This window comes from Enoplosus armatus, chromosome 19 (assembly GCF_043641665.1).
Source record: "Enoplosus armatus isolate fEnoArm2 chromosome 19, fEnoArm2.hap1, whole genome shotgun sequence".
In the NCBI taxonomy this organism is placed as follows: domain Eukaryota; kingdom Metazoa; phylum Chordata; class Actinopteri; order Centrarchiformes; family Enoplosidae; genus Enoplosus; species Enoplosus armatus.
The window spans coordinates 117,009-143,710 of NC_092198.1; the positions used below are offsets into that span (position 1 = coordinate 117,009).

Consider the following 26,702-nt stretch of genomic DNA (forward strand, 5'->3'; position numbering starts at 1 on the left):
TGGCAGGAGGCTGCGGTCCATCAGGACCAAAACCTCCCGCCACAAAAACAGTTTCTTCCCCTCTGCAGTCAACCTGACAAACTCACATTGACCCCCCCCACCAGAACACAAACACAAGTTATACGTTATATTAACGTACATCACCCCTGTCCCCCCTGCGTTACATTAACGCACCCACCCCCTACTGGACACTTTATCTGGACGCTTTACTTTATTCTGGTCACTGCACTGTTTGTTATTTATCTTATTTTTATTTTTATTCTTATTTTACCTTTTATATTCTACTTATTTGTTCTCGAAACAATAGCACCTTCAGACCACAGCAAATTCCTTGTAATGTTACTTGGCAATAAACTGTTTCTGATTCTGATTCTTAATGAAGTTTAATAATACAAGATGTAAATTTAAACTGAAATATGTTTATTCAGGATGAAAAAATTTAAAGTTAAACAGAAACAGTGAAATGTAACAAGGCAGGATTGATTTTTCACTGCCACTCAGCATTCAATACTCTACTGTCTCCAACACCAACTTTACTTTCACGCTTTTATTTTGAAGACGGCTTCTCCAGACCTCCGGTACTTTCTCGACCGTTGTTAAACCGCGCAGGCGCACTGACAGTAGCCTGATGTCATGGTGCTATTTGTAAAGGTCAGCAGGAGGCGCTGCTGCTGCAGGAGAGTTGAAGAAGCGTCAACAGAGGAGAAGAGAGTATACTAGTGTAGTACAGTAGAATAATGTATAGTAGTGTAGTGTAGTAGAGTATAGTAGTGTAGTACAATAGAGTCCAGTACAGTAGTACAGTATAGTTGTGTAGTACAGTATAGTAGTACAGTATAGTAGTGTAGAGTACAGTAGTGTAGTACAGTACAGTGGTGTAATACAGTAGTACAGTAGTGTAATACAGTACAGTAGTGTAGTACAGCAGTACAGTAGTTTAGTAAAGTAGTACAGTAGTATAATAGAGTACAGCAGTGTAGTACAGTAAAGTAGTGTAGTAAAGTAGTACAGCAGTACAGTAGTGTAGTAGAGTAGTGTAGTACAGCAGTACAGTAGTGTAGTACAGTAGAATATAAAAAATAAACATAATGAAAAATAATTTCATTTTAAATGTACTGTGTTTGGATCATTAGACTATGTTCTCTGATCCATTTACTCTGGTTTTAAACAACGCCAATACAGAACTTCCATTGGAAAACGGCAATTTTAACCCTGAGAGGTGCTCAGGAAATTTTTTATTTTTTTTTTTTTAAATCAGCATGATGATAAAATGTCCACATGCTTTTGGCCATACAGTGAAAGTGTTGATTTGCGGAGAAAAGAGCTTGGATAATGAGGCAGCAATTTTAATTGTTCTTTAACTTTTGGCCATGTAGTGCATTATGTTCTGATGTCCACTTTGTGTATTGAAAGTGTGTTAATTTGTGGAGAAAAAAAAAAAACAATACAAAACTTCCATGGGAAAGTTGACATTTTAACCCTGAGGAGCTCAGTTGAATGAGGCAACTCTCCATAAACTTTGGGCAGTATAGTGTATATGAAAAATCAAAAACATCATCTGTCTTATTTAGAAACTTTAATGTCTTTCTATCCGCTCTAATACAGTTTATTATTTACATCTATATGTTTCATATATATTTACATATATTTAAATGGGAGTGTTGTGTATATTTATAAAGTATCGTCTATCTGTCAGAGTTTGTGACTCCTTGGACCCCCTCCCTCCAGACGGCGGCGTCTCGTCTGTCTCGGGCCAAATGAGGAGCAAACACCACCTCCAGCCTGCGAAGGGCACTGCGCTGGTCGCCACGGGCAACTGTCACCGGAAAGCGGCTCATCATCAGCCGAACCATCACCTGATTGGCCCAGGCTAACCCCAGAGCTGGTGACACGTTGGATGACATAGGGCTGAGAGAAATATAGAAATTAAATAAAATATTTCTGAAAGATTGTTTTCAAATTCATAAATCTGTAAATGATCTCTCAAGATGTCTCAGTTCCTCCTTTTCTAATATTAATAATATTAATGCTTCTCTTAAATAAAGTAAAATGTTTACAGATTCTGGTTTGGAAGCTGACTTAACTTTGATCCACAAACACAAAGAACTGAATGTTTGGTGTGAAGAAACTGCAGTTTGTCTTTACTTTGATTAAAATCGAGTCGAGATCAGTTTTCTCTGAGATCCCCAGTTCTTCTTGAGGTCAGTTTGATCAAACTTTCTACACATTTGTCTTTTTAATCATTTAATCGTAAACTGTTTTTTGAAGAAAGGAAACATTAAATTGCTTTTACCCCAAACTGTCGTCTGAGCTGCTGAAAACATCAGTCACCTGAAACACAGAATAAACAGAACAGAATTCAAATATTTGCAGAGATTAAAACAAAAAAAAACACTGAGGGCTGCTTGATGGTCAAATAGTTTGGAGCTACTCTGCAGACTGCATTCTAATAAATGAGTTGATTTGACTATAACAGTAAAAGCTTTGTAATGTCAAGTAGCTTCAGTGTGTTCAGCTACTTTATCTGGTTTGTTTTTAGAGCAGCTACTACTTTTTTTTTTGTTTTTATAAATCAAAACGTTGTAGTTTAACTTCTTCCAATTCAGTTTCACACAGTTTTACACTGGTCATCAGTGTCAGGTCTTCAAAATCACTATCATCCCCAAGGAAGGCCTGAAGTGCAGCGACTGACAACAGAATGATGATTTCTTGTAAATTGTTAATAAAGTTATGTTGAAAGAATGAAAGTGGTGGAACAGTCAGCCATCATTGAGTCGAGTCTTGTTCTACTGTGTTCCTGCTGTTCCTGCAGATCCTCTGTGGTTCCTGATATATCTAGACTGAGTGTGGTGGTGTGCAGGTTTGGTGACCCCCTTCAGGTGAGTCTGGACAATGACAACAGCAGCGTGGGTCTGGCTGAGTGCTGTCATCACCTACTGCAGCCAAACAGACTGCTAGTGTGCTGAGGACCGGGAGACAGCAGTGGTGGTAGTCCTGCAGACGACAACGACAACAACAGACCAAACAGCAGTAACCCGGACTTGGAGACCATCAAATCTCAGCAGCTTTCCCAGGACCAGAGGCAAGACCCTGTCCTCTCTCAAGTCCAGGCCAAAGACCAGTATGGGCAGTTGTAGCAGCACTGGACCTGGAGACAAAGACCCTCTACTCTCAGTGGCCCAGCTTCACAAGCCTGGAAGGCCTCTTCTGTTGTTGCTGGTGGCTCCTCTGGGGTAAGCATGAGGTCTTCCAGCTCCTGGTTCCAGCTATACCACCAGATCCTCCAGCTGGCCCATGGCCCGGTGGAGTCAGAACACTGTGGAATTACCAAGACCTCTCAGCAGCTGTGGTCAGGATTCTAATGGGGTGTCGACAGGACATGCGACTACTGCACTGCTTGGTGCTCCAACACTCCACTGCAACAGTACCAGGTGGGGGCCCCTATGGAGGTCCGGGCCTTTTTCTGCATCACTGACCGAGAGAACTGATGCATCCTGGTGTTCTGTGACGTCTGCCAGCAATCAGGCATCGAGTAAACTGGGACCAGACCACTGCAGCCCCACAGTGACTGACTGGTTCAGCGCTTCAACCATACACACCAACCACTCAGCTTGTAATTCTGACCAGCAGGACTGGTACACCTGCTCCCAGTGCGGTGGGCATACTGGACCAGGAGTCCGGCCTCTGAATTCCAACAAAACCACTAAAACCAGCAGCTCCGCCATGATGTCAGCAGACAGGTGTGTGTGTTACCTGGTTGATACAGAGAACAGGTGTGGTGAACTCCTGGCTCAGGTGGTGCAGTGTGGAGGAGAAGGTGAGCAGCTGTTTGGTCCTCTCCAGCCAATCAGCAGTCTGGAACTCAGACCTGAACAGAGCCGCCACTGAGTCGACTACCAGGAAACGGACCAGACCTTGAGCCAGCAGGAGGGGTACACGGCGGGAGAGACACACCTGCAGGGAGTCCTGCAGGTAAAAAAACAACAACCTGTCAGTCTATAAACAGTCAGTCAGCCTCAGTCACTGATCAGAGGTCAGTGGGACAGACTCACCAGATCAGCAGCGTGCTCAATGTAAATGTGGTCACTGAACCGGAGGCTGCTGATGAGTGATGGAGGGACGTCAGAGCGCAGACAGGACTGATATCTAATCAGCTGCTGCAGACGTCTGATGGGAAACGAGTCCTCAGTGCAGATATATACAGCTCCTACAAAACACAGAGAGACACCATGTTCCAGGACATGAACAGACAACACGTCTACACAGGCCAGCAGAGTCCATCTGTCCTTCAGGCCAGCACTCCAGACTGAGACATCTCATCACTGACCTGAATTCAGTCCTCTGTGCTGTGTTGGGTACTGTACAGACAGACAGAGCTGCAGAGCCAGCTGAGTCTTCCCTGCTCCGCTCTCCCCTGACAGCTCCGTGATGCCCCCCACAGGAAGACCCCCCCTCAGCAGCTCATCCAGTACAGGACATCCAACGCTGAGTCTGAGGCCAGACTCGAACTTGCGATACTCTCCGCGATGGAGCAGGAGGGCTGCAGACACAGAAACCTATAGGTTAATAAACATCACTCTGACGTCCAATCAGACTGCATCATTACTGATCTGACCTGGGATTGGAGGGTGTCGTCTGCAGGCAGTGGCAGAGGCGGTGAGCAGCAGCTGGATGTCTGAGGAGGACAGACCAGTGAGTCTCTGCAGGTCCGGAGCAGAAACACACAGCACCTCCCTAACAGACCTCAGTTTCGCTGGAGGGGAGAAAACAAGGTACCCATGGTAATGATAATATTAATAAGAATAAAAACAAACAATGATTTAAGTTTTCCTGCCAAACACCAAAGAGGAGCAGACAGCTTATATTTCATATTTTACAACAGGATACGCACACTTTTTCAATTGAAGAAGCTCCAACCAAACTCCATACAAACTCTTGCAGTTTTAAGTCGGCCTTAAATAGAACGTTTTAGGACTTAAGACCATATGGAGGAAAATTTGACCTACAGACACCCAGTTATGTACAATATATGCCGATGGTACTGTAACAGACTGTCCTGTGTTTAGTGTGTTTCTGTATCTGAGGTGATGTGTCCCCTCAGAGTTGCTGAAAAGCATTTTTGACATGTGAGAGAAAAAAATATATACTGTTGCTGCTGCTGGTCATTGCAGTACTTCTCCATGCCCCGTTAATTATTTTCTTAAACCTGCCCAGTTAGGCGAGCCCAAGACGCTCGGTTACAGTACTACTAAAACACATAGTCAAAGAATGTGTGTGTTAAGCAGTGTTCTACAAGGCCACTACATTTGAGGGTACGCGATGTAATATAAAAGTGTCATATTTCTGAATGTAGTCTGGAGCAGCGGCTCTTTTACCTCTCCTCACGGCTGCGATGATCCTCGGGTGGAGCTCCAGCTGATCCCAGTCCATCTCCCCGCTGAGGACATACTGTCACCGCTGCTGCTTCAGTCACAACCAATGTCTCAAAGTCAGAAAAACGGTTTTTATTTACAGATAAATCTGTTTGTCTCTTTCTGTCCGAACAGTTTCACACTTTAAAAGATACCCGCCCGAACACGAGACGTCATCACGCGCCGCCGGTTGGAACCATCTAGCCGGATCTGAGGGGGCGAACGGTCCCGGTTTAAATGTAAAATCAAGTCTGTTTTAGTATATTGTTCAGTAACAAATGCAACTCTACTCGGCATTAGATTGACATATTGTTTTAATCATAAAACACTTCAATATCTCCGTCAGCGATCAACAAACTCCACCGCGCGAGCTCGGAGCAGGCTCCAGACCAGTGATGTCACTGCACTGCGACACAGGAAGAAAACAAACCACCCAAAACACTGAACAGAAGCTTTTCTATGATCAATAATTAGTATTTAAATGGTTAACCGTTTGAAAAGAGGCTATTGTGTCTGTAGTTCGGTCTGAAAGAACAAGAAAATGGATTCTAACGGAAGGATAAAGCTGTAGACACAAACGGTTGCACCGTGTTTCTAACCGCCAAACGGAATTCTATTGTTTTCTGTTAACTGGTTTTCTACTCTCGGTGAGTTCATCTGTTCAGTTTCATGAAGTTGAGTTAGATCAGTGTGTTTAATAATCGATATATGCAACTGCACCTTAATGTTAGAAATGTAGCCGAGGGTTATGATTGGCGCCTAAACTTGAGTATTATTGAATAACAACGCGGAGGATCTGTAGTGCGGACCAAGATGGCAAAACGTTACTGTTCCATACCTTTCACAATGAAAGCCCCAGAAGACAACTCAATAAAATAAATTAGACACCTTCCCTCCTAAAAAAAAAACGTCCTCGTTTCCAAACAGTAACAGTAAATGCAATAAACAAAACACCAGCTGCAACATGCCAACAAACATTTCCACAGCAATCATGAATGTCCCCATCACATAACTGTACAGCCTCAACAAATACACACCAGATATAGCTGCTACACCGTAGTATATAGACATACCATACACACATAAAACTATGTTATCTCCATTGTCACATTTTTCCCATCACCCCTAACATGCAATCACAACCTTCAAACAAATCAGCTAACAGTAAGCAGGGGATCATGAAGAGAAGCTGGGAGGCTACTCGAAGAACCAGCAGGCATCAGCTGTGTGCAGGGTTTCAGTCTATCGTAATGGACTATCTGCTCTTGTCTGTTAATTCAATTCAGTTTTATTTATATAGCGCCAAATCACAACAAAAGTCATCTCATGGTACTTTACAAATAGAGCAGGTCTAGACCGACTCTTTATAATGTTATTACAGAGACCCAACAGTTCCCACCATGAGCAAGCACTTTGGCGACAGTGGCAAGCAAAAACTTCCTTTTAAGAGGCAGAAACCTCGAGCAGAACCAGACTCTAGGTGGGTCATCTGCTTTGACTGGTTGGGTTTGAGAGAGAGACAGAGAGAGATTAGAGTTCAAAGGATTGCCAATACGATTGGTGAGTCCAGGTTCTCCCTGGGAGTCCAACGCCGCCAGTGGGGAGCAAGTTTCATACGATCCTTAGTAAGAATATGCAGCCAAACTAGATCCCCTTCGGCATATGGCTGGTGACGGACTACTTAATCATAGTACAGCTTTTGTTTCTCTGCCTGGCACCACTAAAAGGGTCTCCAGCCTGATAACGGAAGCAATTAAACTTGAAAAAGTTAACAGTATTAATGTTGAGCTGGACATTAAGCTTAAAGGAAAATTTCTGTTTGTAGATACTTAGTGTTAATTTAAGCAGATAGATGACACACACGGTAGCAAGAGTAAGGATGTTTAGAAATACATTAATAATTCCTAACCGAGTGAAATGACCCCGAAGTATCTCAGTGGCAGCCATGATAAGAGCTGGTCAAATTCTAAAATTCTAAAATTCTAAATGCTAAGGAAAGGTACTTCACTGCTTTCTTTATTATCTCATTTAGCAAAGGCTACACTGAACCATCCTTCAAAAGGAAAGGAGGGAATGCTGTCCCACAATTCCTTGCAGCAGCAACATTTAAAGCGACCACGGCAGACCCACGACAATAACATCCGCCGTCGCATAATTACATATCCTAGTATGAGTGCAGTCAGATTCTCTTAGGAAAAGACAAACACAGTGCTAAGTCCTCACGAATTCTCCTGCACCTCATGACATTTTCCAGCGAGGGCAAGTGTTTCGCAAAAGACATAGGATGTGATTTTTGAGTATTCGACCGCAGCTTAACCCTACTAACGGCTGACTACCTCCTCTCTGATCTGCAGGCTGTGTTGACCTGACCTCCTCCACCATGAGCTCCAGGGTGTGCAGGACCTGTGGGGGGTCAGATATAGATGTGGATCAGGCCCGAGGCAGTGCGGTGTGTACCAGCTGTGGTTCAGTTCTGGAGGACAACATCATCGTCTCTGAAGTTCAGTTTGTGGAAGGAAGTGGAGGAGTTTCATCTGCAGTGGGACAGTTTGTCTCTGCTGATGGTGAGACACAAACTATAGTTTCTACTGGTGTTCCTGACAGTCAGAGGTGTCAAGTCAGGTTCTGTTGGGTAACTACATAAGACAGTAAACAATTAAACTAAATTGTCCTTTCTGAATAAATCTGGCACAGCCCTCTCTTTGTAGAAGACCACCAATAGTTATGGGAATATGTCAGGTTTTATTAGTTTATACAAAATCTCAAACCAAACCTGGCCATTTTAACTTTGTGTCCTTGTTCACAAGAAAAGCAAAACCAGAGAAAAGTCTGAAAAACATAACTTTACGTAGTGGAAATGGTTCTCAGTTAGACCACAGTCCAGTACAGGGCTGAACCATTTGAAAATAAATTAAAAACATCCAATTGCAGTTTCCTCACCAATATTGTGATTAAAATTGTGATTATTTTCTGTAAATTGAATTCTGGTCCTGTATTTGTGCTCTACATCAGTGGTGCCCAAAATGGGTGCAATAATCTAATATTTATATAATCTTTACTATATTTTATATAATACAGAGGGTCACAGCACAGTAGGCTCTGAACTTGTGTACAATGACACAGAAGGGAAATAGAAGTCACTTTAAATCATGATTCATTGATATTTAAGAGGCCACGCTGATTGTTGTAACATGGTTGTAGTTCAAACAGTTGAATGTCAACAAACTGAAGCTTTATTGAATCATATTCTGCAGACAGTGTTCATTTCTGGAACTTTCTGCTCTTCATTAGTTGATCTGTTTACCTGAGAACAAAAACATGTTTACACCTTCAGAAACACCACTACCTGGGTTAGGGTTCATCTTATACAAACCAGTTCAGAGGCCTGTACTACAAAGCAGGATTTGCAGTTAGCGAGGCAACTTCAGGGTTAACCATGGGTTGATGTCTCAGATCTCCTCGTGCCCTAATGATGGGGCAGTGATATTAGAAGCCTTCAGTCACAGTGGTGATTGTTTGACAGCTGTTCTTCCTGCATTTGGCAGCTGTGTTGCTTTTAGCCTGGATGTGTTTAACTTCTTCATATTTGTCTAATATTATAGTTTGCTCTTCGGTTGTAAAATATGCCGCTCTGCTGCCAGTAGGCAGGTCCATGTTTGCGATTGGTCAGTCGCTGCAAACCGCACCCCTTTTATGGCTAGATTGAGAAACCCTGGGTTGACTTACCAAGTTGATAACCACCGTCGTGTGAGCTCTCAGCGTGATGTGGTTGTTGGCTCAGTGAAGCCAGATAAGGAGAAGATATTCTGGGTATGTTGAACCTGCTTCGCAGTACAGGCCTCAGGTCTCAAACTAATACAAGAACAGACAGTTCATTATGAAATGATTTCACTGAATGTTAACCATCAATAATGATCATCTGTGTGGAATCTGTGCCACCAGAGTAATTAATTGCATTTTTATTATACTTAAACATGGTAAAAGTCTATAACTGAATTAATGAAGTTTGTAATTCATCTGAATGATGCATTATAAAGCTCAAACACAAGCTGAGTAACAGGTGACCCTTTAACTACACATACATTTATATAATGTACAAAGGTCTGTTCCAAGTACCTCTCATGATGCCTTGGTGAACACTGGATCCATACTGACCACCACAGTCAGATTTGGTGTGGGTCTTCAGGTCTGAACCCCCAAAACCATTAGTACCTGTGTGAGAACCAGTAAACCCAGCTCCCTCTGAAGTGGGATTCAGGTCCTCGTTACTGTTGGGATTGTTTGATGGATATTCTCTGATGTTGACAGGAGTGTTTAGGATGTTCTGTGGTGTGAAGCTGAGGTAGGACGTCCTGCTTATTCCTCCTCTGGTGTCAAACTGAGTGGTGGGGCTCTGGAGGTTGAGCAGTTTGGGTTTGTCATGGGTTTGGAATCTTCCTGGGAAACCGGAAAGAGGTCCGACTCTGATGTGAGATGTTCCTAATAGTGGCACCGAGTAGAGAAACAGAAAGAAACAAAGTGATAGGCTGCTTCACCCGCGGTGTGTGAAGGAGAGATACCGCAGGTCTTTTCTCCCTGCTGCTGTCAGGCTCTACAATCAGCACTGCTCCCAGTAGGCCATGCACACCGAAACGGACTATCCACTCTCATGCAATATTTCTGAATGTATAACAAATGGTACAATATCTACATCTCTCTGTGCAATACAGTATATTAGTTTCTAGTTTTACTAGCTTTTTTTATAATGTCTATCATTTTTATTTTTTTATATCTTGATTTTCCTAGGTCTTAATAAAGGATTATCTTCTTAGATTTAGTTATGACAGTACTTCACTATAGTGATGGGATGTTTATTTTATTAAGTCAGCATATTTTGGCATACATTAGACTGCCTTGGAGTTGTGGCAAGGTACATTTTTGATGGAGCAAGGCTAGGAGTTTGTCCCTGCTTCCAGTCTTTGTGCTAAGTTAGGCTAAAGACACTGATCCACCTCTGAATCTGTAATTGTACTAGAAGGAAAACAAAAAATGTCAGACTGCTCCTCTAACAGTCAGTGTGATATCAGATGGTAAATGGTTGCTGATTCTCATCCCTACCTGTTGGGTGAGCATTTCTCTGAATAGAAGCAGATTCCTGTCCTCCACGGGTTCCTGTTGCAGCCATTGATTGGACCAGTTTCTGCTGGTGTCCTTGCTGGTTTGTGGACAGATTGGTGAGGTGGATCACTGCAGATTGATCTGGTTTGACTGTGATACTATGAAAACCTTGTGTTGAGAAACCAGTTCTCTCAGGCACATGTTCCTCTCTTATGTTTGAACCTATGTGTTCAGGAAGTTGTTGGGACGTCCAGCGGTTCCCATCACTGCTGACAGCGGTCTGACCAGTGGCGTACTGGGATGGATTAGACATTTGGGAGTTTGCTTGTTGGATAAAAGGTGTCTGATTGAGATGTCCAGAAGAAACAAATTTGCCCAGAGGTTTGACTCTGATGTTCTGCACCCTGGACTGAGCGGTCTCTATGTTCCGCCTTTCAAGGGACCCTGGTCTTTCTAGGTTTTGGTTGACTTTGCTGGTTGCAGTAGATGTCTGCTCAGTGCTCACAGACCCCTGGGTGTCTCCTGACAAGTTTGAGACAGTATTTTTGGCTTTGATGCGTTTGGTATAAGCAGGGACATATTTCTTGTCATTGCCAGGCAGGAGTAGTTCACTGCTGCTAATTTGATATCCAGGTATCTCAAAGGTATTGGCCATTTCCATCCCAACACCTGAGGACCCGTGAAGACTCAAATCCAGACTGACCTTTTGCTGCTGGGTCAGTTCTTGCATGCCAGGAGAAAGATTGACTTTAAGACTCTGCAGGTCTTCATTTGGCTCAATTATACCATTTTGGCCAAGAGGAGACTGGTCCCATATCAGGCCAGAGTGCCAAACATTTGCACCTAAACCGTTTGGACCCTCAAGTGTCCGAGTCTGACTGGAGCTTCCCCAGTCAATTTCCCACTGAGAATCAGGTATCCTGCTTGAAGAGGCCGGGTTGCCATCAGTTAGTCCCGAATTATCACCTCTCACTTCTACAAAGTTTGAGCTTGGTGTGTTCAGGATTGACATCTGTACGCTGTTGTCTGGTAACTGGTTATATCTGGGAGCAAAGTTGGGGAGATGGTCACCAGTTGGAGATCCGAATACATGTTGGTCCTGTGTCTGGGACATGAGATGGCCAGGATGGGATGAAACCTGCAGAGGGACTTTGTGGATATCAATGATTGGACCCTCAGGAGGAGAGAGATTGAGGTTTGGGAAAGATTGGAGGTTTTCGGAGGAGTAGAGTAGCTTGTTGTGTCCTCCTGGTATTGTGATGAAGTGGCTGGATCCAGGTTTGGGCCGAGGCCTGATGCCTGAGTGAAGCAGGACTCCCCCTGCCACTGAAGTTTCGTGGACCTGGTTAATCGGAGTGTTGACGGCATATCCAGAAACCTGATGCGAACAGTCTTGGGCAGAGAGTTTATTTGCTGAATCTGGAAAATAAAAATATTTTTAAAATTATGTCATTCAAACTAAACTGGATGTGGATTGTTAATAACTCAGATTGTGACCTTTAAGGCTCTGAAAGACTTTGACTGAACCAAATCCAGGAGTCTCTGATCTGAAGATCCTGTCCACAGACAGTCTGTTGATTCCACTTAGTGGATAGAAGCACCTCACGGTCAACCTGTTCAATCAGCAGACACATTTCTTCATCAATATTCTTTTACATGGTTTTGAATATGGTTTTGTTTTAGGTACTGATTGCAGTCTGAGAATCGTTAACTCCTAGAATGTGAAGTGTTCATTCCAAAGTGTTTTCCTTACTTAAACTGAGATTCTCTGGCGATGAAGTTTGGTCCGTCTGTGATCACCCGTCTGTCATGGAGAATCTCGTTCTCATAAACCATGTATGACTCCCCAACCTGTTAAACATCCTCAGTTACAAAAGTTTACTACACCTTTCCATTCCGTCTGAACATACTCCATCTACACTGTCTGGAGCGCAGTCATCTTAATAACTTACCCTCTGCTTGCTTTGCACAAATAACGCATTTGTTTTCAATATTTGAGTCATACCATGGCTCTGGTCCCGCAGGAGTCTAGCTTGAACTCAAACAGGACTCTGGATCCATCTGTCTGTTTGGGTCCACATGTGGGGTCCAACAGAGTGGTTCTTTCAGGCTGCACTGTAGGCCAGGTGGACGTCGGAGTTGTCACTACCGTCATAGTTCCATCTGCAGAACAGACTGATACCGCAAAGGGAAAATGTTAGGGCTTTACCCTACTCAGGGAGACGACCAATCAGGGTCAACTTAAGTGCTCTAGAAGGGAGTGCAGGTTACCCATCATGTCTTGTGTTTTGAAGAGGCAGCGCTTGGAGGTAGACGTCTGGACCTCCAGAGTTTTGGAGTCTCTCAGAAGAAGCATAAATGTTCCATAAAAGTTTGACAGGTTGATGTCCTGGGAAAAAAATAAAATAAAATAAAATAGATGACTGAAATGGAGTATTGACTAGTAATGAATAGTGCCTTAAAATCCTCAAATGTCTTCCTCATGGGCACTGTAACAAATTCAGGTACAGTTTTCCATATACTTTCAGCACTACCCAACAGTAGATGACTCCCATGCATTGTGCAACTCTTACCTCATAGTTGTATCCAATGGAGAACACAGGGACTTCCAGGGTGGTTCTGTGGGTGTCATTGTGGAGGCGGTACCCTCTTTGGGCCGCCAGCTGAGATGTCAGAGGCTCATGGTCGACACCCACCTCCCAGAGACTCTCAGCTCGAGGCGGCCTGACCACGGTGAAGGCGATTCCTCCGCCTGAACACCGAGCAGTGATCTCCGGCGGGACTTTAAAAAAACAAAAGAAATTAAAAAAAAAAGGAGAAGGTCTGCATTTTAAAACAAATCTGTACTGATGGGTTTAGATCACACATGGTTACTGTAGACTAGTGAAAGCACTAGAGTGCAACAAAGGAGTAAATGTACTTACATGCATTGAATACTTGTGCTGTGATTAATGTGTGGTGGTAGTAGGAGTCTCTCTGAGGCATGATGGTTAAAGTAAAGTTTACATCTATGGAGTACTGCACCACACCTTGACCAAGGTACTGTTGGAAAAAACAAATTTCATCAGTTAGTTCCCGTACAGTCTGGCCCTCTCCTCTGCTCAAGGGGAATGTAAGGGCGAGAAAGCACTAACGAAAAATTGAGCGGACTTTGATTTAAGATTTGAATTAGCTTGTATTCTTTTCAAATTGAAAGGTGCTTATGGAGTAGTTATGGCTCACTACAAGTACAAATAGCACTGATGGTTTGAATGTTTATGATAACATGGATCTATAATTAACATTTGATATCAAGTGATCATTAATTCATATTTGCTATCAAGTAAAGTGTAAGTGTTAGAGGCATCAATTCACCACCTCACCATCTGCGTCACCAATTTCCTCCAAAATGTTTGTATGCATGGGTCCGAGTTTACTTACAGGTGCGCACATTCTCCTGTCAAGTTTGTTTTTATAGATAACGACTTGTGTGGGAAGTGGCGTACCCCTTTTTCAGGCCCCGTTTTGTGCGTACTCAATGTTATAAAGACCCCAGGATAGGTCAACTCAGCCCACAACCAGGCTAAAGCCACAGAGGGAAAAACCAGGCTAAATCAGCCTAAACTGGGACATAGTCAAGTAAAAACTTGCATGAAACATGTATCCATTGTTGTGGATTCTGTTTTTGTTTCCAGTTTTCACCGCTCGCTTTGGTGGCGAGCTCCTGGAACTAAAGATGATACTAAATCCAAGTTCAGATACTTTGAGGGATTGTGGCTGGGCTGTCGATCCTGATTGGTCAACCAGATGTGACACTCATATGACAACAGTAACTACCACTGCCAAAACACATCAAAATGAGGTGATATGGGTTCTGTGTGGAGTACTCACCATCCAGTGGACGACCGCATCCTCAAAGGGCAGCCGGAGCTCGTAGGCTACGCTGTCGTTGATGTGAACAACAGGGCTGATGCTGTTGCCCCGTTCAGCGCTCTCTGACGTCATTAGCTGCTTCCCGTTGATCCAGACTTCCTCTAAGATGACATCAGCAGGAATGTTTCCCAGGTAGACACTGAACACCTGGTCGTCACTCACGGTCTCTAAACGAAGACACAGAAGTAAAATTAAAATAAAATTCTCAGAAAAACTGAAATATTGACAGTGGACATGAAAATCATATATTCACTATTTTTTTAGGGCTGTAACAGTTTTTATTATGAATTGATTTACATGTAACTTAAAATACCATTGATTTATTGATCATTCATCTGGGGCCTGTACTACAAAGCAAGTTCAAACATGGGATACATTTTTGTAAATCTGGCAAATGCTGTGTGAATGCATAAGCGCTTATAGTATCACTGCCCCATCATTAGGGTACGAGTAGATCCTAAGTGTGTAGTACAAGTTACCTTGGCAATGTACCCCAGTAAGGAGTGATCCACTGTTTTCTGTCGATCGACTATGGTCTTTTGATGTAGTGATCACCCTATTATTAACGTGTGGGTTAACATTAACCTTGAAGGTCTGTCTGCTTCAAAAAAGTGCTTGTCATATCGTCTAACAGCATCCAAAACCTCCTTTCAGATGTTAGATTGTCCTTTTCAGAAAGTTACCTTGTTTCTGACATCATCATCCACATCACGTAGTGATTGGTCAGGTGTGTGGTGCGAGAGTAAGACTAGTTGGTTTGAACTTCTCAGCTTTTTTCATTATTATACAACTACATCTTTCACTTTTCATGTAAACTAAGGGCAACATTATGAATGTCTTCCAGGAGAGACATGAAAATGCACCGTTGTCCATGTTCGTTTGATTCATGTATTGTACATTGTATGTACATTGATGTAGTATCAACCCCATGAAAAGTTGTTGGAGAGAGATCAGGAAGGCAGTGGGATGCAGCTAAGAGGAAGATTTGAGAGTGGGGATGTCATAAAACCTACTTGTTAAGATGCCTTTACTGGTTTGTGAACTGGTCTGTAAACTGGGAGACTTACGGTCGAGGGTGAAAGGTGGACGGCAGAGCAACGGTGTGTCGAGCACTCTAAGCATGCGGTGTCTTGTGTCGATGCTGCTGCCACCTTCATACAGCATAGAGAAGACGTGTTCGTACAGCAGGTAGATCACATACGTTTCCTTGTACATGTTGTTCACCACCAAACTCTGCAGAGAAGAAGAAACTGACAATCAGATGTAGAATCTGCTGTTAGTTGAAGCGCGACATCAGTCCTTGTTTTGCATGCATTTGTTGCTCAATTTGTGTTAGTCATAACCTTGTTCTTGTCTGAAGTTTGGATGGGACTGACTGTACCTTCCTGTAGCCGCCCTCCTCCCCAAAAGGAACCCCAATCTGGATCAGATATCCTTGTTGAACCAGACTGAATCCTCTGGCGGCTGCAGTGTGTTTGTCCAGCAGCACCCCCTCCACCCCCAGACTGATGCTCAGACTTTCAAATACTGCTCCCTCCCCGACCAGAGGGGTCATGACCTGTGGGACGTCCCAGAGCAGCCAGGCACCGTCAAAAGAACCTGAGTCTGAAAGAGGATCAACAGCATCACCTTCAGCACTGTTTACCCATCAGACAGAAACCAGATTCAGGCATGTCTGTATGGGAGAACTTACTGACTGTGCAGGCCATGGACATATCAATCATCACCACCACCAGCTTCTGCTTAAAGAACAGAGAAACCCGGACGACCTCCACAGGGACGTCATCCACCTGACAGCCAGAAACATCATGTTGTGACAAAACTCAATAGAGAATGAATCCATACATAGAGTCTTACCCCTGCTTGCAGAACCATGAACTTAAGGTGACATTTCTGGAAGTGCCGAGAACTGTCCAAAACTGCAATTGGAGCAAGTCTACAAGGGGCCTCAAGTGGACTTCCTGTGGAATTGCATAGTGTCCACCTGGGGTGCAGACTCTTTCAATTTTTAAATGTTAAGAATTATTGATGTAGTGAGGTTTTGTAATGCACACAGACAGAATATGCATAGGCCTAATACGTTTGGATTTCTTGGTTATAATCTGTAAAGTTAAACAGGCAAACCTTGGTGTTATCCATCTGCAATATGATGATCCTCAGAGTTGAAGTACTTTTGAGAACCGACCAAAAACACTTTGAAATTAGTTAAATGGTCAAAAAATGTAATCAATCCCAATGGAAACAATTCAGGTATCAAGTTCTGTCTTGTCATTTCCTCATGGCTTAGCATTTTCGTAGACTTGACACATTAACACAAACACATCATGGTACATATGTTGGAAGTCTACGAGGGCTCAGTCAGCAAGTCCAGATGGACATTTGTATTCCGTCACAGAAAGAAAACGACGCCAACAAGGCAGTAAAAACAAATTTCATCAACATGTTGGAGTTTCATTGGACACACCTCCCAGGGGAGAGTCCTGAAAATGTTTCCTGCTTGGGAAACTCAAATTGTGAACGTTAACTTCTCATTAAAAACATTTTGTTTTAGGCTATACCCTAGCCATGAAATCGTACTCTCGTCTACCTGCATGGTTACCCACCATTGTCAGCTCAGCATGGGGCTGTTTGTACCGAGATCGAAGCACCACCCTCTGGGCGGTGGTGGTCAGGCTATAGCCCTGCCTCTGGGCTTCATTGATGGACATGGAGGAAACCTGTCCATCACTCTGCAGGATCATCAGCTGCCAGACAACACTTGCCGTCCTCTGAGCCTGAACACCACAAACGAAAACACAATAGGTGTTTTTGGACTGGAGGAATTATTTTGTATTTCTAAGAACAGTTGGAGTACCCTGCCCCTTTTTATTGTGTTCACACTGCAAGAACTGGGATCTTGGTTCTTAGATCACCGTTTTGAGGGACTGTTTTTTGCTCCTACTTCAGAGTAGGTACTCTTCCAGCACATAACATAATTGTATGATTATTGGTGCAGAAGTTAGCATACATTGATTGGTTGAACACAAGCCAATGCAGTACTGGCAACTTTAAAAACCTGTGTAACAGAACGCAACAGTAGCCTTAAAAGAAAAAAAAAAAATACTAGAACAAGGACAAATGGACAAACAGTGAAGTCCAGGCTTCGTTGAGTGAATATGCGACGGGAGAAAACCCAAAGTGCTCATGTCCTCACATCAGTAGTGTTGGGTTATGTTTGTTTGATTTTACCTGAGAGAAGGCAGCCTGCCACATCTGTCCACTGTCCCCCTGCTGGCCTCCACATGAAGACTCTCTGTTCACATTCACCTGGTTGACATCATGAAACCAGCCTTAAAACCAAATCAGTCTCAAGACAGTTAAATTACATTTTAGGCAATTTAGACACAAAGCTATTTCAAGACTATGCAATGAGCAACTCCCAGTGAGAGTAGGTGTTCTGACCTCCATGTAGTTCTCCTCACAGATGATCTCTCTGTGAGTCCAGATCAGTCCAGAACAGACTACAGAAACAGGCCGGCTTATCCACCCACCACCAGCTTCACTCATTATCACGTTAAATCTGAAGGTGAACATCTCATCATTCTGGAAAACACAAAACCACACAGCCTCATCACAGCTGCAGTCAGTTTGGACTCCTGTCATATGCAGAAATGATAGAGTGGAGCTACCTGGTTGTGGGTAAAGCAGGAGTAGTATGAAGCTCTGAAAGTGGTGAAGCCATCTATCTTGAAGGTGCTGATGGTGTAACCACAGCGTGAGGCGAGCTGCTCGCTGATGGAGTGGACACCATTTTCATCTTCGCCAGGATGGACAGAGTGAGCACCACCACCAGTTCAGGATGAACAAATACCACAGGCACAGTTGAACAGGTGAACTTCAAGCTTTGGTAATCAGGACTACAGAAATGTCCGCGTTTAGTGAACATGAACAACTCACCTACAGCCTCAAAGCGAGGCATCTGTCCTGAGGCCACGTGGATCCACAGGTAACGATCCCGACACTCCGACTGAACGTCAGTCGCCGCAAAACCTGACAAAACAAAAAATCTGAAATACGTCTGCTACCAGTAATTAGTCTTAATAAACAAAACAGAGGGTCCTTCAGCAGGTCTAAGGTCACCAAGAAACACAATTCAGATTCCAGTGAGGTGGGACACTCCTTTGTTTGAACAACTCATGATTTGAGGCTCCATTGGGTGTATGTTTTTATGTTGTTTATGAGCCCCTAAGACAATTTTAAAAATTAAAAATTAAAATCTACTAGTAAAACCAGTTTACCCTCCAGTTGACCTTCAGCTGTTTTTTCTGTGAACTCGCAGAAGATAAAGACGAGTCTGGAAAAAAAAAAGCAGTGAGGTTCAGTTTTTACCTAAGGTGAGGTTTGTTTTACCTGTTCAGGTGAGACAAGTTGAACTCACCCGATAATGAAAGCAGTAGTTTTCATGTTGAAGCGACAGAAACTGTTTCTCTGTCTCTGTGGAGGAAAGGCTTTCCCCTCTGTGGCCAGGTGAGCTAATTACTTGGTTGTCATGGTAACAGGAGACAGTCAAAGCTGAGGCTGATTGAGTGATTATAACTGGAGGTTCTCACCAGGTCCACACTGCTTAGTGAAGTAGAAATATAACTAAATATAAGTTCATTAATAATAATAAAGTTAGTTGATCCTGATCGGTCTGTTCACTTCTACGTGATGTGACAGATTCAGTTGGTTTGTTCAGACCCAGGCCTTCACTTGTCCTTCACACACCTGCTCAGGGTGGAACATACTGTATGAACGGCAGGTGGATGGAGAGTCCGGAGGCTGTCAGCTTCATGTGGACATCAGAGGAATGATGGAGATCTGATATTTTTCCTGATTAGTCCTATTTATCCTCCTGATAGGACAGATTTGATTTAGTGATCTCAGAAGATGGAAGGAATCTGGTGTCATATTCTTTGTTCGTGTTTCCTTGTTAAAATGAAACCTGTTTCTCTCTGTCTGTCTGTCTGTCTGTAGGTCCAGTTAAAGCGCCTCTTCTTGGTTCTGGTTTTCACACCAGTGTTGGGAAAGAGTCCAGAGCCCAGACCCTACAGGGTGGTGAGTACTTTCTTCATCATCGTCATCATCAGATTCAGATTAAATACAGTTTCTTAATCTGTGTCATTATAAAGACATTCATTCAGTCTCGGCGAGCTGCTGACCTCATGTTACCTTCATAAACCTGTTCCCAGATCAGTTACACACTGACAGGTTTTTGTCAGTATGACGTCATCTCAACCACCTGCTGCTAATTGATTATCAGCTGATTCAATATTAGACATCTGAACTACATTTAACAACACCTTCATGAAATTAGGTCACTCCTGAATGTCATCAGGGGTCAGAGGTCTTAGTTAGGCGGGAACTTAACAGCTCTTCCCAGAACATGAACTTTTAGAACCTCTCCAGTCTTTGGTACCAGGTTCATCATCGTTTCTGCTGTACCTGTTGCAGGGTTTCAGATGTACATAGTTAAAAAGGCAACAGCAGGATGATGTAGATGATGTGTTCAAGTAACAGACAATAATTGAAGAAGCTGATTTTCTTCAGAATATCGTCAGTATATTGAAACACACTCTTCTTTAAGTGCTCAGTTAAACAAAAAAGTCCTGCTTTTAGTGCTGTGTTGCATCTGAAAACCAGATGTTGCATTGTACAATGCAACATCTGGAAACCAGGAACTCGTCCCCAAAGTGGAGTAAGAGCAAAGACAATGAATACAAGTTACAGGTTGGTAAGTTCCTCTTTGAGACTCAGACCTCAGCCTGAAAACTCAGTCTGACTTACAGAAGCCCACAGAGGACATGTGATGTCTCTGATATTCTTTCACACATTTACCTCTTTAATGTTTTAATTTTAATAAAGTGAACAATGATAAATTCACTCAAACAGAACGAATGAGCTCCGTTTGTCTCCAGGTAATAATCAGGTGTTTGTGTCTCCAGGTAAGCGTCAGATCCAGCAGCTGGGCAGTCAGCTGCAGTTGAACCAGCACTGTTTGGACACAGCCTTCAACTTCTTCAAGATGGTCGTGAGTAAACACCTGACGAGAGGACGCAAGACAGAGCACGTCATCGCAGCATGCCTATACCTGGTGTGTCGCACTGAGGGGACGCCACGTATCCTAACAACCAGTGACACACTCTGACATACTGTGTGTAATTTTATCTCATGTTGTCAGTCTGGACCTCATTGTGACTTTTGACCTCCAGAAGTTCTGCTGGTTTTCCTGAACTGTGTTTCAGACATGTTGCTGGACCTGAGTGACCTGCTGCAGGTACGACTGACCTTCAGAGACCTGCGCTCTCAGTAGACTCAGTGCAGTTGTAACTTTTAGTTTCATGTGTTCAGGTGAACGTTTACATCCTGGGAAAAACCTTCCTGCTGTTGGCTCGAGAGCTCTGCATCAACGCTCCCGCCATCGGTGAGAACTTTTATTCGCTTTATTTACTGTAAAACTAAACTTCATTTAAACTGTCAGACACAAGTATTTCCAGAACAAGTCTGAATTGTGCGAGGTATTCACATGAAATCAAGCAGGTAGTTAAGGTTAGGCAGGTGCATTTACAGAACTACATTTTCCCACTCTGTCACCTACACACAGGCTCAAGCTGTAAAAATCCTGCTCTGTAGTAACATTTGGTGACAGGTGTAGGATACTACAGCCAACATTTCCTTCACAAACTCCTGCCACTAATAAACTTGTTCGTAGAAGAAGAAACTTCGAAGAAGCAACAACACAATTTTAGTTTCAGTCACTTAAACTTTAATGTTCAGTCATTATTTACTTTAAGAAGCACAGACACACCAATTAGCCTCCAGTTCTACTGCGACAGCCAATCAGCTTCCAGTTTACTGCAGTGGTCTGTCTGTCAGAATCAGAGCTCCTGTCTCTGCAGCTCGTTACTCACTCTGACATGTTTTTTGACTGATTAAAGGCATGGAGTACTTGAGTCAGTCAGGTTCTGGTTCAGCAGTAGAAGACCAATTCAGGGATCTGCCCCCCTTGCACACCAGTTCCGTTGGTACTGTCTGATGAACACTGGAACTGGAAGGTCACTTTCCCACACTGCACCTCGGTCATCCCCTCTTGACCAAAGTAACTCAGCTCATTTCCGTCCAGGACGGCACTGACCGTGTAGAAGGTGTCCTGTTCCACCTGAACCGGGTGTTCAAACCACACAGAGAAGGTGCTGCTCGAGCCATCTGACAGAAACTTGGTGAGGTTCTGGGCCAGAATGGTTCCCTGCCTCTTCAGTTCGATCTTCACGCTGTACTCTGCCTTCCCGCCACTCGACCCATACAGACAGAGTCCAGCAATGAAGATCCTCCGGTCCACTGCAAACTGGATGCTGTCACAGCGCCCTCTGTAGCGCCACTGGTTGCTGCGGTAGGCAGAGGACTGGAAGCGGTGGCACCTCTGCGGCGCCAGGCCGGCCCGCTTCACCAGAGGAAATTCCAGTCTGGGTTTGCTGGAGGCAGTGAACCACAGGAAGACATCATGAGTCTCTTTTAGTGTTAGGACGTCCGACTGTGCAGCCCCATCTGCAAAATCCTGCAGCGTCATGGAGGGGATCCGGACCAGGTACAGAGCCTTACCCAAAACCACCCGCTGATTCATGGGGATCACCTCCAAGCCTTGACGTCGACACTCAGCCGCTGCCCAGCTCAGCACAGCCTGGAAGATTACAACCTCACGGACGTTGAGTGATTCTCTCTGCAGGATGATCTCCAGCGTGGGCAGGTCGATCTCACAGAAGCCCTCAGCTCGCAGAGCGAGTTCAGCTTGTGCGTCAATCACCTCCCAGCAGCGCTGCGTCAGCTCTGGCTCCTCGAACAGCCGGCTCTGAGACAACAGGACACAGGCGTTCTTTGCCTCCAGACTTGTCTCCAGGAAGGTGACGCAGGCCTTCGCCAGAGCAGGAACAATGTACTTCTTAGCAGCATAGAGTGTGGCTAGCACAGTGTCAGCCTCCAAGTCGATCTCATCACTGTACATGTACCTGAGACAGAGCACACCGCAGGATCAGGACATTTGTCAACAACATACATCATATATGAGTATTTGTACTTGACTAATTTGCACAGACTAAAGACATTCAAATTACTCTGAGGAGAATTGGGCACTTCCTTGCAGATTTTAATTCTGTTGTCTGGTAGTTCAGCCTTTTGACACTTATTGATCCCATCAGCCCCTGGGATCCTATCAAGGACCACTGGAACCATCTGTGGGACACTTGAGTCCTTAATGTACCCTGGACCTCCCTAATGGACCACTGAGACTCCCATTTAGAACGCTGGCACTTTTGGATACCCCAGAGGACTACTGGAGGGGCAGCTGTAGCTCAGGTGGTAGAGTGGGTTGTCCGTTATTCATAAGGTCGGAGGTTTTATCCCTGGTTACCCCTGTTCGTGTTTTGAATGGTCCTGGAGTAAAGCATCTGCCCAAAGACTATAATGTTTAGAACCTCCTTGACAAGCAGATTGTGTTCGAGCAGAAGATAAACCTCTGGCCATAAACCCGTCTCCAAACTGGACTCACTTTAACAGAAGGAGGAAAGCAGCCGGCTCCACATCAGGGATCTGGATCTCAGATTGTCCCTCAGCCAGATCTCCATAAAACATGGCTCCAAACACAGAGCTGCCCACTGCCAGGACGTACTGAAACACAGAAACAGGGAACCAATCAGAAGTGTGAACCCAGAGGTCTACTGAAGATAAAATTAGAGGCCCAAAACACATTCACATAACTCGTGTCACATGCTGCACTTCTTTTTTTTATCTGAAACCTGCAAGAACACAACAAACAACATTTTATTTAGAGAATACTGAGACACAGGTCAGATCAGGTCAGTACAGGTGAGTCCAGGTCAGTACAGATGATTGTAAGTGAGTCAGATCAGGTCAGTCCGGGTGAGTCCAGGTCAGAGCAGATGAGTGCAGGTTCGGTGTGGACCCGGCTCTTTATACCTTATGAGCAGGAACTCTCTGAGTTTCTCCTGGAGGGCCGACGATGAAGTGAACATCAGCCATCTGCTCGTTGTTGAACATCAGAGCATTTCTGCAGGGAAACAACAACAGATAAACACAATGTACTTTATAAAAAATAAATAAATAAAAAAACTTTATAAAATAATTGATACTTCTCAAAACCACAAATTTGCATCAAAAGGGTTTTCAATCTGTCCAACATACGACACCGTCCATCCTCAGCAGCAACAACATTAATCATTTAGATTGGACCATCTGATGGACCTCCCACAAACTCTTTATTTTACAGGATTATTATTTCCTAATAATTTCCTGGAAAGAACTGCAGAGCAAACAGAGACAATGCTGTGAGACAGTTATTAGGGTTTACTAAGTTGTGTCGGATTGAAAGTGTTTTATTTCCAGAAGAATGTCTTTAAAAGAAATATTCACTCATTCTTCAATTATTATGGGAAACTATATTCTTAAATATGTAGAATTTTCATTTTCACATGTTCAGTTGATATGCTGGGACTGATAATATTTCCTGGGTTTCACTCGTAATTAATTGGAATTTATTTATTAAAAGTATCAGCTGAACACTATTTTAAAGAGTTCTTTCGGGAAACTTACTCAAAAGTTATTAATAATTATAAGCCTGTAAAATAAAGTGTTTCTGACCTCCCTCAAACAAATGCAATTTTCCCTGATAAGATAATTTAGTTCTATTTTACTTAATAAAGATATTTCTCCTGTAGTGTTTATAAAATGATATATTTACCTCCCTCTTTAAAACTGATATTTGATAAATAAATACTGAATAATTAGTGTGTTCCTGTTGCCCAATCAGAGCTGAGTATTAGTGTCCTGCTGTCCAATCAGAGCAGAGTATTGTGCTGACCTCTCTCTGAGTGTGGGCTGTGTCTCCTGCCAGCCGTCTCTCTCCTCTCTGTCATTGTTGTTGATGTTCGGCTGAACGTCGTTCCCGTCGCCGTGGTTACCAGCCGGCGGCTCCGGTTCAGTCGGCTGGATGAAACTCTTCTTCACCTCCACCTCGTTACTATGAGGGAGGCTGGTGGAGAAAAGTTCAGCCGCCATCTTCTCCTCCTCCTGGTCACAGAGCCAGCGAGGTCACCGCCTCACAGCATGATGACTGCTTCCTGTCATAGAGTCAGAAATTAATCTGATTCTAATCCAGATTATTGCAGATTAAAATCCAGCACATTAGACAGATATGTAGTTATGTCATGCTGTTTGTCTGTATTCTGCTCTTATTTCCATTATCCAATAATATACTGTTTCTTTTCTCCATTAATCTCCATCTAAATGTCAGAAAGTAGAGAAAATGGCTGCCACAAGTTTCCAGAGTCTAAAATGTTTTCAAATGTCCAAAATTCAAAAATACTTACTTTATTAACACAGAACAGTTTGAGAGAAACAAAAATATATCACATTTAAGAGGCTGCAACCTGAATTTGACTATTTTTGTTTGGAAAAATGACTTATGATCGATTATCAAATGATTATCAAGTATATTGTTTAAATTTACAGGTTTGTTTCCTTAAATGATTCTGTAGGATGCAGACTTCATTTGAAACCTGTTAATCATCTGAAATGGAGAAAAGAACTATTCACACTGGTGTCACAGCAGCTGTTTGTATTAAAGGATCACTTAGTCTGAAACAATATTCACATTTATAGACTGAAAGAGTTTTTTGGCTGTAATTAGTTTCTCTGTCCTCTGGACCTTAAAGTGATTCTAATGGACGTGATGGAGTCCAAATATATTCTAAAGTTTATCTGAAGTTAATATGAAGCTTCAACAGTATACATCAAGTTAAAGCACTAAAGCACTATACATTTAGGATTTACTCATGTGATACCATTGAAGCCTCCATATAAAGTTTGGCTAAACTGAACAAGGACTGAAACTGGTTTATGACAGGATTTTTTTTATGTCCTGTATGAACAGGTTGGTCAGTTGACAGCAAGTGAACACAGAAAGGACATACAAAGACTCACATCTGCTTACTAACTCACTAATTATTAATTAATCTGATGATTATTTAGTCAATGAAATGTTATAAATTAGTGAAGAAATGTCCAGCAGTTTGTTACAGTGCAGCAGTGACCAGACCAACAAACCCAAAGAGATCCAGTTTAGTTTCATGTGTGAAAAGGAAAAGCAGCAAAACATCACAGAAGCTGGAAACAGAAAATATTTAACTTGAAAAATGACAGAAACAATTAATCAATAATCAAATAGTTTGTTGAAGAATGTTCTGTCACTCTCTATACAGAAAGTACTACACTGTCACAGTAAACCTAGTTTCTTACTAACAGGAAATAAAACATCAAAGAAAAAGCAAACAAGGGTTTCACTTATTTTTTAGTTGTCTTTGTGAAATGTTTCCATTGCAATGGAAACTCAAACATCTGCAGACTGACTGAATATCAGTGTGAACACCCATGATAATTAAAAGCTGTTCAGAGTGACTGTGGTTGACTGTGGTTGATCAGACCCTGTACTGATCTTTGTGCACAGTCTTGTTATAAAGATGCTGTTTGAGTCCGGGATCAAATGGTGTGGGTTCACACTGTAACCTGCAGGTCTGAATTAGTTTACTGTAATCTGAACTGGTTATGATGGATCAGAACACTAACAATAATAACATAGAAATAACATTTAGAGGGCCTGGGGGTCTTAACTCAGATCAGTGGTTGAGGAGAAACACACTGAGAAACAACACCAGTGTTACACTGTTCTGTCAGACACCAGATTCTGTGACCGGATTAGTTTCCATTTAATGTCAGAAGCTACGGGTTACCTGACACAGTGTAACACCGGTTTTACCAGCAGAGGCAGGTGCTGTTCTGACGCCACGCACCGACAACTCTGTGTGTTTGCGGTAACGTCCGTTAACGTTAACCACATTGCTGTCTTTGTTGTTGTTAGCTTGTTACCGTTAAACCTCACCGACACCGATCATGCAGCCCGGCCACGTCAATAAACCGAATGAACCGGAGCAGTCAGAGTGTGTAGGTGTGTGTTTTTACCTGTCAGACACCTTGCGGCGATTTGTTCTGCCGTTAACGTTAAATACACTCCGACACCAGCCTCTGTTCGTTAGTCTGGACGCCATTTTAGATCCTACTGCTGCTACATCTGCCTTCACTGAGGTGCTCCGCAAGATGGCGACAGAGCGCGGGAAAACAAAAGTTCATATAAAGATAACATTAAAATATATTCAACAAAATATATGTATGTCCTCTCCCCTCCCCCCTCTCTCCTCC

The 26,702-nt window shown here is 43.2% G+C and overlaps 3 protein-coding genes across 4 annotated transcripts in view; 1 reads left to right on the plus strand and 2 right to left on the minus strand.

Annotated features, from left to right (window-relative positions):
- Positions 1–1,619: 1,619 nt before the first annotated feature.
- On the minus strand, positions 1,620–5,436 carry xrcc3 (X-ray repair complementing defective repair in Chinese hamster cells 3). The gene is made up of 7 exons (XM_070926252.1): positions 5,376–5,436; positions 4,616–4,753; positions 4,328–4,540; positions 4,053–4,207; positions 3,754–3,966; positions 2,294–2,331; positions 1,620–1,908 (listed from the first exon to the last, which is right to left on the minus strand). Exons 1-7 carry the CDS (start codon positions 5,428–5,430, stop codon positions 1,686–1,688), a joined length of 1,035 nt encoding a protein of 344 aa, XP_070782353.1. The 5' UTR covers positions 5,431–5,436; the 3' UTR covers positions 1,620–1,685.
- A 450-nt stretch (positions 5,437–5,886) lies between these two features.
- brf1b (BRF1 general transcription factor IIIB subunit b) overlaps positions 5,887–26,702 on the plus strand; it is a 28,693-nt gene continuing 7,877 nt past the window's right edge. Inside the window, exons 1-6 of one of the 2 annotated variants that reach the window (XM_070926451.1) lie at positions 5,887–6,058; positions 7,766–7,975; positions 19,416–19,496; positions 20,384–20,557; positions 20,684–20,715; positions 20,790–20,862. In XM_070926451.1, coding sequence (XP_070782552.1) covers positions 7,792–7,975; positions 19,416–19,496; positions 20,384–20,557; positions 20,684–20,715; positions 20,790–20,862 — 544 coding nt within the window. In that variant the 5' untranslated portion in view covers positions 5,887–6,058; positions 7,766–7,791. Of the gene's footprint in view, positions 6,059–7,765; positions 7,976–9,196; positions 9,222–19,415; positions 19,497–20,383; positions 20,558–20,683; positions 20,716–20,789; positions 20,863–26,702 lie in introns of those variants that run through there. The other variant, XM_070926450.1, reaches the window with a different exon arrangement.
- On the minus strand, positions 21,182–26,537 carry LOC139302012 (BTB/POZ domain-containing protein 6-B-like). Its single transcript, XM_070925559.1, has 5 exons — positions 26,466–26,537; positions 24,310–24,568; positions 23,409–23,499; positions 22,981–23,099; positions 21,182–22,441 (listed from the first exon to the last, which is right to left on the minus strand). The coding sequence occupies exons 2-5, from the start codon at positions 24,504–24,506 to the stop codon at positions 21,409–21,411; spliced, it is 1,440 nt and encodes a 479-aa protein (XP_070781660.1). The 5' UTR covers positions 24,507–24,568; positions 26,466–26,537; the 3' UTR covers positions 21,182–21,408.

Coding starts and splice junctions, on each gene's coding strand:
- xrcc3 (XM_070926252.1), bottom strand. CDS start 5,430: ATGGACTGGGATCAGCTGGAGCTCCACCCGAGGATCATCGCAGCCGTG. Junction 2,332..3,753: donor CTGTTCTCTGTATCAACCAG/GTAACACACACA, acceptor TCTGTGTTTCAG/GTGACTGATGTTTTCAGCAG. Junction 1,909..2,293: donor AGCTCAGACGACAGTTTGGG/GTAAAAGCAATT, acceptor TATTTCTCTCAG/CCCTATGTCATCCAACGTGT.
- LOC139302012 (XM_070925559.1), bottom strand. CDS start 24,506: ATGGCGGCTGAACTTTTCTCCACCAGCCTCCCTCATAGTAACGAGGTG. Junction 23,500..24,309: donor CAGCCCACACTCAGAGAGAG/GTCAGCACAATA, acceptor GTTTCCCTGCAG/AAATGCTCTGATGTTCAACA. Junction 23,100..23,408: donor AGAGAGTTCCTGCTCATAAG/GTATAAAGAGCC, acceptor TCTGTGTTTCAG/TACGTCCTGGCAGTGGGCAG.